The sequence below is a fragment of the Xyrauchen texanus genome, chromosome 14 (assembly GCF_025860055.1).
Source record: "Xyrauchen texanus isolate HMW12.3.18 chromosome 14, RBS_HiC_50CHRs, whole genome shotgun sequence".
NCBI classification, from domain to species: domain Eukaryota; kingdom Metazoa; phylum Chordata; class Actinopteri; order Cypriniformes; family Catostomidae; genus Xyrauchen; species Xyrauchen texanus.
The window spans coordinates 29,945,350-29,960,794 of NC_068289.1; the positions used below are offsets into that span (position 1 = coordinate 29,945,350).

General features: G+C 35.6%; 2 protein-coding genes across 2 annotated transcripts; one reads left to right on the plus strand and one right to left on the minus strand.

Annotated features, from left to right (window-relative positions):
* Positions 1-5,160: 5,160 nt before the first annotated feature.
* Positions 5,161-10,736, minus strand: LOC127654821 (dnaJ homolog subfamily B member 11). Its single transcript, XM_052142275.1, has 10 exons — positions 10,593-10,736; positions 9,947-10,103; positions 9,118-9,215; positions 8,446-8,578; positions 7,461-7,603; positions 7,301-7,383; positions 7,152-7,209; positions 6,803-6,914; positions 6,515-6,674; positions 5,161-6,414 (listed from the first exon to the last, which is right to left on the minus strand). The coding sequence occupies exons 1-10, from the start codon at positions 10,664-10,666 to the stop codon at positions 6,350-6,352; spliced, it is 1,083 nt and encodes a 360-aa protein (XP_051998235.1). The 5' UTR covers positions 10,667-10,736; the 3' UTR covers positions 5,161-6,349.
* A 350-nt stretch (positions 10,737-11,086) lies between these two features.
* Positions 11,087-14,878, plus strand: rabl3 (RAB, member of RAS oncogene family-like 3). Its single transcript, XM_052142276.1, has 8 exons — positions 11,087-11,161; positions 11,431-11,522; positions 11,609-11,738; positions 11,915-12,029; positions 12,302-12,452; positions 12,588-12,659; positions 12,898-12,936; positions 13,632-14,878. The coding sequence occupies exons 1-8, from the start codon at positions 11,116-11,118 to the stop codon at positions 13,686-13,688; spliced, it is 702 nt and encodes a 233-aa protein (XP_051998236.1). The 5' UTR covers positions 11,087-11,115; the 3' UTR covers positions 13,689-14,878.
* The last annotated feature ends 567 nt before the right edge of the window (positions 14,879-15,445 follow it).

The window sequence follows — 15,445 nt, forward strand, 5'->3', positions numbered from 1 at the left end:
AAGCTAAACAAAAGGCCCTAAAAAATATTAGTATTATATATTAGGTATTAGTACCATTTTGGCCCGATGGATTTCTGTAAAGTAGCGCATATGAGTTTGGAAGCGTAAAATACATTCAGAGTCCTTTTAATCAAGACTGGTGGTCTGAATGCTGTTTGTATCTCTGGCTTTACGTGGCTCTATTACCTCTTCCTGAGGATGTGGATACTGAAGTCCAGTTTCAGCCCCCGCAGCAGACAGAGCAATGTATTAGCCTGTGAAATAGGGATACAGTACTGTATATATGAGACATTCTGGGGAGACCATCCATAATGACAGTCTTCTTTGCTTAGCCCTTAAAATATACAGCATACCAATAAACAGCATCTTGTCCTTACAAACAGACATTTACTCGCTGGATTGAAAAACCCCAAGCCACTTTTTCCTGCCTGTGTTTCCCATAATTAGAGCCCACAACTCGCTGTTAAATAGTTGAGGCTTTTTTTGCCTTTGAATCGACAGTCTTTTATATAGTAACATGGCTTACAGAACCTCCTCGCACAGTGGGACAGTGCTGGTTGTCCACAGCCTCCTTCAAAGCAGCCAAAGACTCTGGGCGACGGACATGCATTATTCTGAACAAGCGCTGCCTTTTGTTTGCTTCAGACTGCTGGCCACAAAATAACTGGATTTGTCCATCAAGAAGCCTATTGCTATTTTAGATATCCAGTTTTTTTTGTCCACCACTGCTTTCTAAATGTTGGTGGAGCACTGATAACCACATACAACTAAAATATACAAGACAGTCTGTTATTCTAAAAGCTCAACCCTCAAGAACTGTGGAGGTGCCATGTGGTTCAGTGGATGGTACAGTATCAGATGGTAATAATGGTTTTACTTTGAAGTATACAGTGGAATGATTATCCAACTACAGTATTTACATAATACTGTAAAATAACATCAGGTACTTAGAAGAACAGGCTACCATTACATGACGATACATGTCTAGACATGTAATACCATTAGCATAAACATGTTAATACCATGTTTCTTTTTTTTTGTAATTGATGAATTGATAATGTCTAAGAAATGTATGACATTTGCCTTTCATTTAATTTAACTAATTAATTATAATGATTATTTATGATTATCATTATTATTAATACACTATTTTCTTTTTTTAACTCTACCTTAGACACAATTTTGTAAAGGAATATTTTACCCCCAAAAAAATTCAATAATCATTTACTCAACCTCATGCTGTTCTTAACCTCTATGACCCCATGTACTATTGGTTTTAAGATACATTTCAGGTGATCCGATCACAAATGGTCATTATTAAATACAGATGTAAATATGGTGTAAAACGTTTTGTGATTAGATCAAAAACCACGCATTTGTTTGCGTCGCATTTGGGGTGTAATCAATACAAAGCTCAGTCCTACACCCAAATTTAACCCAAACCATAGTTGGAACTAATCAGGTAGCGGGAGTAATAATCTAGCGTGGAGTCAGATTTAGGCACGACACTGGTTTTATTCATGCTTTCTTTGTCTTTTATGACTTTTTATTTTATTTTTTATTATCATGTAGTAGCCCACTGACATCAGAGACCCTTCCCTTTGAAATTCGAACACAAGTGTTCACAGGAGAAGCATTTAAGTGACAAGGTGTAAACAGCAATGTGTCTCGCCTGACAACATATGATCGGATCAACCGAGACTCATCTTAATAGCAGGTGTAAAAGGGGTCTATGACTTTCTTTGCTCTGTGGGACACAAAAGGAGATTTAGGCAAAATGTTAGCATTAGTCACAATTTGCTTTTATAATATGACAAACAGGTGCAATGAAAGGTAATGGTGACAGGCTAACGTTTTTGCTAATAGGTAGAGCAAGGGTTAACTTTGGTGAAAGCATCAAATTGCAGAACTACAAATTGAAAGCATCCTTTTCCTGGTTCAGAGATTTAAAAATTTTATATTTAAAACTACAGTACTTAAAAACATTAACACTGCAAAATCTGGGTAAATGGAAGTGCTTGGCAGCTTTGCCCACGTACCACCAGGAAGCCTCACTAATTGTGCCATTAAATTCTATGGCCTGACTGGAAAAAAAGTGTTCCAAAATCTAATTTCACTCAGTGGCACACATGCCAACTAAGTGTGGCAGATTGTTTTTGCAGTACAGAGAACACTGCAATCATGAGGAAACTATTGTGCCTGTGTCTATTGTGAGACCTCAGGTTAATGAACTGCCAAGAAAACTTGTTTAATTGGTTTGGTACAGTCCACATTAAGAGAGAGTTACCTGTTGTTGTAGGTCTAGTCCTTCAACTACGCATGCAGTTAAGGCCTATTTGTTGTAGAGCTAAATTAAAAAAACAGCTAAATTATATGAAAAGAAAGTATTGTAAGTGAGCAAACATAAGAGGATATCAAGTCAGACTGATAACCACATGAAATAAAAAAATTTGGGATACACACTCGCATTGAATAATAATAATACATTACTTTTGTTTAGAGCTTTACATTGCAAACAAATCTCAAAGTGCTTTACAATAAGCTAAGTACAAAAAACGAAAACTTGTAGTTTGTTGTAACTTCTAAAACTTTGTAGTGTGTATGTGGCCTATGTTAACCCAAATTTAGAATCTCTGAGAACATGGGGTGGACCATCAGTAGAAATTCCCATTGCTACAGTTTTAATATCACTGTGGGAGACTGGGAGTTCAGAACATTCATACACATAACACAAGAGCTGTCAGCCAATAGGAGCACATCAAATCTATTTTGGAGACTCTTTAGGAGGGGAAAGAAGAGACATGAGTTTTGATTGAGAATGATTTGAAGGAAACATAAAGCATGGGTTAGTAGCCAGAGTTATAGTCTGGAGTTGTGGGGTGAAGGAATGACTCTCCAGTGCAGATGCTAAGGAGATGTTTGAGAGAGACCCCCCAAATACTCCAATTCACACACATACAAACATATCTACTTACATACATTGCTTGTTATCCTGCTTACAAGACTCCCAAAGACACGCATTAATTTCATCCCTTTAATTTAAGTTCTTGTAAGGCTCTTATACACATATGGTTTGACTATCCTATTCATTCAAACCGATTCTCTTCATCCTTGTCGCTCCATCTAACAGACTTATTTACAGAATTCACACACAGTCTCACAGACAGAAATACACACATTCACAACATGTCTAACCACACTATAAAACAGTCATACAAACAGATGCCTCTAATAGTTCTTTGGCAAACCAGGCCACACCCTGACAGACGACCTCCCTCAGAAGAGCGACCACCCGTCCTCTCATCCGGACACGCAGAGCAAAGCAAAGGACTGACTCAGCGCAATGCTAACTCCACCTCATCTCCCTGACCTCCAACACAGTGTAAGTAAAACCACCTGCTGCGCTCTCAGAGGTCACAGCCACTGCGGTGGCGGGTGAACTCAGTGTCAGACAAGCTACAGATGCACACTCAAATCTGACTACATCCGAGAGGGGCTTGCTGACACCACACACACACTGTATTATCAGTGCACATGACAGTGATATTTACACACACACGCACGTATCATTCTCAACATGGAGTCATCAATAGGCAGATGTATCCTTATCGAAAGCTTACATGCACACAAAACATCCACAAACACTTAGATGGAGACAGTGGGTCTTATGAAAGGGGCTAATAGAAGCTGGGTGGGATTCCATTGCATGATTAAAGCCAGCAAAGCCCTTTGATCTGTAATGAGTTGTAATTAATGCATTCTATAATGTGGGGATTAATTACTCTGTTCTAAAAATGCTTCAGTTCAGAGAAACAAATGCAGTTTGTCTTCTTGCTTTGATTTGGCACTAACATTCTTACATTTAGAAAATGTCAGTAGTGATTTGGCACTAACATTCTTACATTTAGAAAATGTCAGTAGGTTTGACCTTTATTTAAATATATATACAGTATGTACATATTTCACTGCCACTCAAGAAACTGAAATGACCTGTGGTGCATCTTTCATTTCACAACAGTTTGGCTGAACAAGGTTTTAAATCGGTGGTGTTTAAACTACAATTATTATAAGCAGTATTCTCACCTCATGCAAGGACTATTCCCGGGGATCATCTATCATTTGCTGCCCTCTACTGGACTAATCAGTTACTGCCTATCTATCATGAATAGGTAAGGTAATTACAACCCCCACCTATTCGATTTGTATTAATATTTACCACATTTTTGAATAATATTAAAGTGATGAAACGTATTAAATAGAACAAATGTAAGTAGGGAATTATATAATGACCATAAAACATTCAATCAAAACACTGGTAATTCTTTCAATCAACGTCTTGAATTCACAAGGGTTGCAATGTAAACAATATTTAAGGCGTTCTTATGTATAACACATAATAGCTGCTTTTTCTTCACTATTCAGTCCTACTTTTAGTTTGATTATATATATATATATATAATCATACTTATTCACAATTTAATATCTGTCTACACAATTAATTCAAGCCTTTAAATCAAAAGGGTTTGAAGATCATGTGAAACATAAACTCAGTCCTAATTTGTTCCAAATATTTGACTGGTATTGCACATTGAAGGAATTTCTCAATGTAACCCCTCAAGTTTTCCTTAATATGTTTTTACATAATTCTATTATCTAAAAGTATATCCACATTTATTATACACCTTTTTCTTTACACTAGCATCTTATTAGTGAACTAGTACTTTGATTTTGGTGTGGGAAAATATCTTTGTTCCAGGAGGTTCTCTCTTTTTTATATATATAATTTGGTCTCAAATAGCTTTCTCTGGTGGAGGGGTCTAATCTTTGTGATACAAGGTTGTTGCAACGTGACGCACATGGAGGGAGGATACAAACCATCAGTGTCTTAATATTTGTTTTTGCTAAATTCACATAATCCATTGGAATAAGGCCTAAAACAAGGTCAATAAAAGATCTGATTTGAAGCAATCACCAGATTGTGTAACAAGTGTGTTAAGTTGGCTTTAAAGCCAAGACTGATTTGTGACACTTTCAAGGACATTAAGCATGCAATTTCAAAATTATGTCACAAAACAAAGAAATCTTCTAAAATATACAAATATTATTTTTCATATCAAGTCTGTTTGAACCATAACTAGAAACTTTTAATTTTCTATTGAAAATGACAAAAGATCAATCCCTCCCCCCTCCCCTCACTTGCAAACAAGATTCTAAGTTGTTCCTTTTTGTCTGGTGCAGTCCACAAAAAGCAAAGGAAAGTAAGTAACTGGGACAAGACCCAGTGGGGTAGTGAAAGCCAAAAGAAAGTGAGGTCGTCATAAAAAAAGAAAGCTGAAATGTACAGTTGAGGAGGCGTCCTGTTTGAATTTCTAAACCAAGTAAATGCCTCAGAGGAAACAGAACTGTATCCAGAAAGCTACTAAAAATATGGATTGCAGCTGTTCATTAAAAAAACTACAACCGTGATGAATCCATTCTTTAAAACAAACAAGCACACACAAACTGAAGGGTCTAGGTTGAGAAATGTCAATACTCTTACATTAATTTAACGGTTTCATTCTTAAAAGAGGGCATTGAAGTCATACAGTGCTAAGGCAGGTTTTTAATTTGTCCTCTGGTTTGAAGTCTCTCTCCTCCTTTATTTGTAGTATGTCTCTTAACTGACCCAGAACAAGTGCTAAACATTATGCTGATCCATGATTGGATGATAGTTGACTGGCCACAGCAGGACATTTAAAGTTTGTCTATACACAGGGGCGAAAATGTCATCAAAATGTTGGGGGGGGGACAATAAACATAACAATTCTCAAGAGCAATTTTTGAAGGGGACACCAAGTTTTTTTTTGTTGTTGCCCCGTTTGCATTTGTATTATTTTATTTCTTAAACAATTATTTTAAGAATATATCATTATATTATTTACAATACACATATTTTAATGATATTTTAGGGGGGGACAACCCTTAGATAGGGGGGTTCCTGACCCCCCGACCCCCCGCGATTTCCGCCTATGTCTATACACTCAAACTGATGAAAAATGATTGAACTGCTTATTGAAGGTATAAAACTGGGGACTGTGTACAGAAAAACAAATAATTTGGACAAAAATATAATGACTCAAATAAAAAATACTTTCCATCAACATTCCATGAGAAAACGCTTTTAAAAACAGAAATTAAGGTTGAAAAACATTAAAACATATTTTAACTAACCCATCCTGAGAACAAACTAAAAAAAATAAAAATAAATACACCCCCATCACTTTTTCATCAGTGTGTATTTAAATGTGTGCATGTGTATAAAGGGCAGACAGGGACAGGGCAATCAGTCCTGATTTAGTTGGATGTTTTGTCAATATCCCTGGAGTCCATTATAAATCTTTTGAGATGGTGTCTGTTTCAGAAGCTGCTTTATACCTGAGAAAAATATTTGTTGCATTTATTATAACAAATCACAGATACACAAAATATAAAGAGACAACACATTCAAAATTATACTTGTTAGATGTTTTCTTACCATCTTTCTGCTGGTCATCAAGCTGCTCTTTGGGAAAGTCTACATCAAATGTGACTATGAGTGATCCACGGATATTATTGTTATCAAAATTTGGCAGACCCTCACCCTTCTTCCAGAGACGAGCTCCTGGCTTTGTGATTTTATCCCTCACAATGTGCACCTAGCAAGACCACAAGAGACATGTGACAATAGGAAGATCCTACATTACAACATATAACCATAAAATAAGTTCACAGAAAAACAAAGGATTTCATCTGCTGAAAGTACAAGCTGGAAAACAAGACATACCTTGTGACCATCTAGATGAGTGATGTCCATCGCAAAACCGACCAGAGCCTCTACCAAAGAGATGGTGACGTTTGTGTAAAGGTCGTCACCTCTGCGCTCAAACAGGGGATGTCTGGACAAATAAAAATGTACATGTGATAAATCGGAAACCCAAAATTATAACAGTGTATAACCTCAGTTGTTCAGATGGAGAAAAGGACAAAATTTACCAGAATACAAATACATTACCTACATTACATACGTACCATATGTACAATAACAAATAGGCTGCAGATAAATTATATATACATTGAAAAAGGAAAAGTTCAATCCATTGGTTGTTACTGTTGCAATAATATATAACCCTTACTTTAAGACTTTGATGCGGAAACGCAGATCTCCTGGCTCACCATCAATATGGGGTTCACCTGTAGAAAAAGACATAGAACAGAAACATAATATACACAATCTAAAAATATCAATGTTTTAGCATTAAGCAAATATAATTATTTACCATACCTTCCCCAATGAAAGGGTATTCCATCTCATCTCTCACACCCTGCTCAATCTCCACCTCTAGCGTTCTCTCCTCATTCACAAGCCTGGAAACAACGATAAAGCCGTTTTAAAGAAAATCATATACAAGTCAAAGTGGACGTGATTGTTGGGTAAGTCTTACTTGATATTGGGGCATTCATCACACACAACTTCCTGTGTCATTTGGAAGCGACCTGGTCCTAGTTGCGTGGTTCTCATTTCCTGACGGCAATTGCATTTCCTTTTTCCTGGTGCTTCTTTTGCTACAGGCTTGTTTCGTACCACCTACGTGTTGGAAAAGAGGAAACAGGAAGAGAGGATAGAGGAAAAGAGATTACTCTTGAGTGTCCATTTTCCCATGGAGTATGTACAATGCCAGACAAAAGCATTTTAAAAAATCTTAAAGGAACAGTTCACCCCAAAAAATAATAATCTTTTATCATCCAAGATGTGTATGCCTTTCATTCTTCTACTGAACACAACATTTTTTAGAAGAATATCTCAGCTCTGTAGGTCCATACAATGCAATTGGATGGTGATCAGCACTTTAAAGCTCCAAAAAGCACAATCAATCATAGTAAAAATTATTAAAACGACTCCAGTGTTTAAATTAATGTCTTTTAAAGCGATAGGATCACTTCGGTTAAGAAACCGATCAATATTTTAGTCCTTTTCACCATAATTGTTTACTTCCGGTCACACTCCAACTCCATTAGAGGATCCAGTTCACGCAGCCTCTCACGTGATACAAGCGCGTTGGCATGTTCAAATGAAAGCAAAACCAATGAAGCTTGTGAACACGCCAACACAGATACTCACTTAGATATTGACTAGAGTCATATGGATTACTTTTACTACAATAGTCTGTGCATATTGGAGCTTTAAAGTACTGATCACCATACACTTGCTTTGTATGGACCTACAGAGCAGAGATATCCTTTTAAAATTCTCTATTTGTGTTCTGCTGAAGAAAGAAAGACATCCACATCTGGGATGGCATGAGGGTGAGTAAATGATGACAGAATTTTCATTTTTGAGTGAACTATTCCTTTAACGCAATTATTACACCGGAGAGTTTGCATACTACATCTGGTAGGAAATGTAATCAAGAGTGAAAAGAAGCTCACCTCAACAAAATTCCCAGAATACACCTCTTCTAGGGTTACTTCAAGGTCCAGTACTATATCATTACCCCTTGGAATATCACGGCTGGCTGGCTGCCTATTTCCACCAAACATGAATCCGAAGTCCCCAAAGAAACTGGCAAAACAATAAACATCTTTGAAAAATCAATGCAAAGTTACATGATTTAGATTAAATCGTGCAGGGCCTAAGTTATTGTTTATGTTTCGATTAGATATGCATCTGAAACTAGATTAACAAATCAGAAGTTTTCAGATCTAGACAACAAGCTCATACAATATTTTACAAATCAAACAATGTTCATGGACCAGAGACACAAATTCATGAGATGTGAAAAAGATGAGAAAGTAATAGCAGGTGTTCCAGATGTATATTTTCAGTTGATTTGTTTGTAATATGTAAAGCTTTTTGTTGTATTTAAAGCTTCTTCTTCTTTCTTTTTTTTTTTTTAAAGTGTTTAACCTTAAAGTAACCCTTTCAAGTGATTTTAATAAGGAAAACGTATACATTTATACCAAACAATTTGGGCAAATTAGTTTAAGAAAAGGTGACTTTAGCAGAAAGTAGTTTGAATCCCTGATAGACAATTTACAAACATGTCAGATATGAACTCTTTATTGGGCAATATTTTTGTAATTCTTGTGACGGTCGTTTACCTGGAGAATATGTCACCATGTGAACTATGGTGGCCTTCCTTTAACCCCTCCTCTCCATATGTGTCATATTGTTTCCTTTTCTCCTCATCTGAGAGCACCTGCATTCAGAAAGTACCATCAGAGATTAGTCTTTATGCCTTTACCTGAACACAGTTATACCACAAGCAAAGTTTCCCTTTTTGTTTTTAAGGAATATCATCTCACAGATATAAAATCTAAATCATTGTATAAACCCACAATTATATATAAGTTATTATAAAGTTAGTACTACATTTATGAAGTTCATATAGCAAAACGTACTTATGATATTGAGCGCTTACAATTCACCAATTTAAATAAAGAATAATTATGTAACAATTACATTTTGCACGTTATACAGCATAGATAGCACACCACGCTCCGCAAGAGACGCTGGAGCTCCACGTCATATATCTCATGAATAACAATATGCAGACGTTTCAACCAATCAGAGGCGGCCACACATTTCTTTCAACCAATCAATTTCCTCCATCAGTTCGTTTCTAACAACAACTCTCATGCCTGTCATTTCCGATGGCACTATACAGAGGTTTCGTTCAGAAATATGGAAAAAATCTTTAAAACACGAAGTTTTAGAGACAAAACAAAGCGTCCCCAATTTAAATGTAGGTGTAAAATTTACGCATAATTTTCGTAACAAAATTATAACTAAGACATCCATTACACCTAGCCACCTCATTTTCATATCGTTGATACATATTTGTTGAACATATCAAGAGCAACAGTTAAAACGATAAATACATTTAAAAAAAAAAGCCATGTAAAAGGACTTACGATCAAATTAACATACCTCGTAAGCAGCTCCAAGGTCTGCAAATTTGTCTTGGGCATTTGGGTCATCTTGATTTCTGTCTGGATGAAGCTGCAATGCCAACTTTCTGTAGGCTTTTTTAATATCTTTAATTGATGCTGATCTACCAACCCCCAGAATTTGGTAGAAATCCCTCCTGAAAATATAGAGCATTCATTCATTCATTCGTTCATGTAAACGTAACCTATAAATCATATCAGAGATTAATATTAATTCATCCATCCTGAAGAGCAAATCAATCTAAAGACAATTGTATGACACTGTAATTTAAAAGCTTTCAATATTTACGATAACCCCACATTTATATAAGCATGTGGAACAGTACTTCTGTGGCAGCAATTGCAAGTTATCAGCACGGCTACTTCAATTACAAGTGATTTTAAAAAGCATCTCTGACAATTCTTGGAACAATATACATGTCACTGAATTTCTTCCGATTTAAAAATAATTTATTAAAGTACAAGAGATTTAATATTTTGATTTGCGGTAGTTTATGGTAAGCTTCACCACCATGAAGCATGGACAGTGGCGTAGACCAATCACAGTGAAACATGTGTACCAGCCGGAGAACTGAGTTTATTATGCACTAACCTAAACCCCTGAAAATAACACGATATCTACTTACCCGGCCAGTACTGTCGTTATCAAATATAAAAGCAGAAAACAAACACTCGACAGTTTCATTCCTCTAACAGCCATGGGTCAGTGTTTCTTTCAGAAGTCCAATAAAACACACCGGCTTCCTGTGTGTTGTCTATCAAAAAACCTCTTCCTGCTCTCTCACAAGCCCCGCCTCATTTTGAACAGAAGTGACATAAAAGTTCACTCGTAATATTATATTGTTTTTATAAGCAGTCTGTCAAATGTAAGCACTTATGATACCACTGATATTAATTTATTGGCAGATAATTTTAACAGCTGAATAAAACTCGGTTATAAACGGTTATTACATATAATACACACATAATTTAATTTTGTATTTATGAATGCATGTTTTACTTATTTTGTATTAAATTAAATTTTCAAATAATGTAAATAATGGTAATTATTTCTTAACACAACTTTACAACGCTTACTATTGGAACTTTTATTTTGTCATAATAAACGGTCAGGGAGCAATTTTACACTGTGTGCTTCCGGAGAGAGTAATGGCATCTCTGGATAGGGTAAAAGTGTTGGTTTTGGGAGATTCTGGTAAGAATTTTTATCAAACACGTTGATTGACTCTTTTTCTGTAATCTCCTCAAAATCACGCAAATGTAAATTTCAAATGTTAGCGTGCTTGATAATATTCGACACAAGCAAGAGGTGTTAGCTTACCATATTAGCTTGGAATTCAAATGTATTATGAAGATACATAACAAGAGGAAATGTATCCACATGAAATGTACTTTTCTGTATATTAAAATATTTTGTGTGAGCCTTAGTGTTTCTGTTAAGTGTTGTTTGATGTTTGTTTACAGGAGTAGGGAAGTCTTCTCTTGTACATTTACTTTGCCAGAATCAAGTTTTGGGGAATCCATCATGGACTGTTGGCTGCTCAGTGGACGTCAGGGTAGAGTGACAATCAGCAGTGATTACGTTATTGTGACCTCATATAAATCTGTAAAGTAACAGTCTGTGTCTTGATACTTTGCACAGGTGCATGACTACAGAGAAGGCACCCCAGAAGAGAAGACTTTCTACACTGAACTCTGGGATGTTGGAGGATCTGTTGGCAGTGCCAGCAGTGTAAAAAGCACCAGAGCTGTGTTTTACAATTCTGTGAATGGTTAAGTATCTGACTCAACAAAAACCTTTGCACATGTAAATAAAAGTTGTATTTATAAGTGAAAAGATGGACAAAAATGTTGGAATGCATCATAGGCTATATGGGAAGATATTTAACATTTGTAATGAGTCCTCTTTAATGCTAAGGCTCTGCATTCTTATTCTTATTTTTGACAGGTATTATTTTAGTTCATGATCTGACCAATAAGAAATCCTCCCAGAATTTGTACCGCTGGTCACTAGAGGCACTGAGCAAAGACTCCTCGCCCACTGGGATCATTGTATCTAATGGGTGAGTCAAGGTTAACTTCTGGTTCGGTTAGAACAAAGCCACATTAGTCGTCGTCTCATGTTGCTTCCATTGGGACCATGGGCTGTGCCTCAGCTGATGTGATTTTCTCTGTTGCTTATTTTTTTTTTTAATCCCTTTTACCTAATAAAATAATGTAAGAAATAGATCCGAATACAATGACTGAATAGAGCATTTTACTATCTACATCTGTACATTTGATTATTTCACATTCAGTACCATTCTGATCTCATTCTGAGGTTTTGTACTTGCAGGGATTATGACAGAGAACAGTTTACAGAGAACTCTGTTCCTCTCTTGCTGATTGGAACCAAATTTGACCAGATCCCTGAAAACAAGAGAAACGATGTTCTGACCCGCACTGCATTTCTGTCTGAAGATTTTAACGCTGAAGAGATCAACCTGGTGTGTGTCTTTTACAGCTGTTGTAATGTCTATAATCAGTCTAATTTCATATTAAGCAAAAAAAAATAATTTGATGTGTCACTGGAAATTTTGGGTTTAAAATTGGTTGAGAGCTTTTTTTCCCTGCCTTCTCAGGATTGTACAAATCCAAGGTATCTTGCTGCTGGGTCATCAAATGCTGTTAAATTAAGTCGATTCTTTGACAAGGTAAAGGCTACAGTGAAACCAAAATGTCTTAATTTAAACTTTTAAAATATGCACAGGAAATATAAATGATTGTCTAGACTCTAAATCCTAAGCACAAATTTATGTTATGTAAATGTATGTCTCTTTAATTATGTGTATAACTGTGGAATGTGATTACATTTCTAATACTAAACATATATTGTCCAGTCTATGAGTATGTATATAAGATATTGTAAACAATTGTTGTTTGTCTCTTTAGGTAATAGAGAAGAGATACTTCACAAGAGATCCTAGCCAGGTGAGAGTGTGTGCATCTGTGCACTTTTTTTGTAATAACTTGAGGCATTAACTGTAGTATTTGTAACAATGTAGCTGCCAATTTGACAAGAACCCAAGTGTAGTTTATTTATATAAGTGAAATCCACAACCCTAACTATAAAGTGAAACATAAACATGACTATAAACTATGACTAGACATAAACTTAACTTGGCTTGACAATGAAGTACAACATGAACTAGACTTGGCTATAAACTTAACATGGAACAAAGTACACCAACAACAATATATTAACAATACTCGACAATGGCAACATAAGGGGTAAATACATGGACAAGGGGGAACATAAACCAATGAACAAACAGAAAACTAAACAAGAGATCAGGACTAATAACCATAAACCAATGACAAACTAGAACTAATAACAAAGTAATCAAACAATGAACCATTGAAAACAAGACACATGAACATGGAGGGAAACAGGATGATCACATGACAAGGAAACCGGAACAAAACATGGCATGGAACATGAACAAACATTTCAAAATAAAGGACATATACAAAACATGAACAAAAACACATCTAGATGTTACCGTAGTAGTACTATTCATTTGTGTGCCTTGTAGATGTAATTTAAATTTCATTTTAATTTTAAATGCAATTCATTTGTAATTTTAACGTAATGCAACCTATTATTTTCTTCTTTTTCTCCTTAGATGCAGACTTTCACAGATAGGAGGCGTTTCAATTTCAAAAGTGTGCACTATGACTGAGTGTATGCATGCACTTTGTATGTGGGTGGCTTTAGTCCTGTTTATAGTCTAAACAGTTTTATTCTATATTGTATTTCTGCAAAGATCAATCATTATAACTCCAGTGTGGTCATTGTTTAAGTATGTGTGTATATATATATATATATATATATATAAACATTGTTTAACATTAAAATCCACTTTACCATGACAGAAGGATGAATGTGGCTTGATGAGATATATCATGTTCTGTTATTTTTTGTTGTCATGTTTAATGTTTATAATATGAGGAATATTAGGATCATTGGCACTGGGGTGTCTTGCTTAACACGATGATCATTCGTTGGGAATACCATTTAATTTCCCTTCTGATGTTTACCGTTTCTACTAATGAGGTGACATGCACCCTGGTTTCTTTTTTTGTAAAAAGTAATCTATAAAAAATGTTTCCCTTGTTTATAGTATCATTTAAGGAGAGACATTTATTTCCTGAATTACCTGAACCTACTTCTAATTCATCTTTGCATTTAGTTGGTTGCCAGTCATTTGAAAGTAGAAATGAACACTCATATATTATTTTTTTTTATTGTTAATCTTTGTCATTTAAAAATAATTTAAAATGCAAGTCTTTGCTATATTAGCAAGATGTTCATACTGTGCATGTACATAGAGCTTTTTGAAACATCAACCAAAAAATAAAGGTGAGGGGCTTTGTGTAACACTGATCTGATTGAACAGAGAAGAGTGCACGCAGAGTGCTGAAGGCAGATAAATATAGAGCCTTACTTGACTGCATCATTGCTCTCCGTCTCCTCAATTCCATCTCTGAACGTGGAGTTCTTCCAACAGTTTAGCTGCCACAACAACTACCGGTAAACTGCAAATTCTGTATGATCTTAATGTTTGAGTTTTAGGTCTGACAACAGCTCAAAACAGTACCACAATACAAATTATTACAGATATACATTTTTAATCATGCTTGTTTTATTTTATGCAAAAAAGTTAATTTGATATCCCACAGACTCCATACAATGGGCTTAAGTCAGTACATAATTATCTTTGAATCAGCATTCCTACACACTTATGCAGCATGTTACACTCTGTGTATTGTTCATATTTCATATGATATTTAATACAGTATGTTGCCTATTTAAGCCTTGTATCATATGTTATTTGTGCCAGAAACAACATAAAATAACCAATTAAATGACCTTGCCTCAAAGAAGTTCTGTTTTTTCCAGGTACACAAACACCTATTCTTGTCATTTCTAGAGAGACAGCAATGAGGAGTACAAAGAAACAACAGGATGATACAACACTATCACACAGTAATGAAGTGAGACAGAAAATTCTCAACTTTGGCTCAAACACACCTCCAGCAGTCTTCATACCTCCCACCACACACTTGCATGCAGGGGCTACATATGATTTTTTGCAAAGTTACTCAGTGCATAGGGTTGTGGAAACACATTGTGCAACAACTGGTTTTTCACACATACACCCACTCACACACCTTCAAAAATCCCCAAATAAACCATCAGTGAAAGCAGTATATTTTGTTTAGTTCTGCCAATCTAAACACACGTTAAGCTATCAACAGCACCAACATAAAATGCAGTGAAAAAGTAACTGCCATTAATTATTTTTAATTAAAATATTTCTGTCTTTCTAGGTCAGTGAATTAATACTTCACACACAGAAAGTCCTGTCACCTCAAGTTTATTAATAATATCAGTTTGGCTAATCACAAATACAAAAGTTCTGACCACTAAAGCAAG

Bases quoted from the DNA above. Each gene is read 5' to 3' on its own strand.
- LOC127654821 (XM_052142275.1), bottom strand. From the start codon at position 10,666: ATGGCTGTTAGAGGAATGAAACTGTCGAGTGTTTGTTTTCTGCTTTTA. The intron at 7,604-8,445 runs GTGAGCTTCTTT...TCCAACACGTAG, and splicing joins ATTCTGGGAATTTTGTTGAG to GTGGTACGAAACAAGCCTGT. The intron at 6,915-7,151 runs GTAAGGGTTATA...TTATTTGTCCAG, and splicing joins TTCCGCATCAAAGTCTTAAA to ACATCCCCTGTTTGAGCGCA.
- rabl3 (XM_052142276.1), top strand. From the start codon at position 11,116: ATGGCATCTCTGGATAGGGTAAAAGTGTTGGTTTTGGGAGATTCTG. The intron at 11,162-11,430 runs GTAAGAATTTTT...GTTTGTTTACAG, and splicing joins GTTGGTTTTGGGAGATTCTG to GAGTAGGGAAGTCTTCTCTT. The intron at 12,937-13,631 runs GTGAGAGTGTGT...TTTTCTCCTTAG, and splicing joins TCACAAGAGATCCTAGCCAG to ATGCAGACTTTCACAGATAG.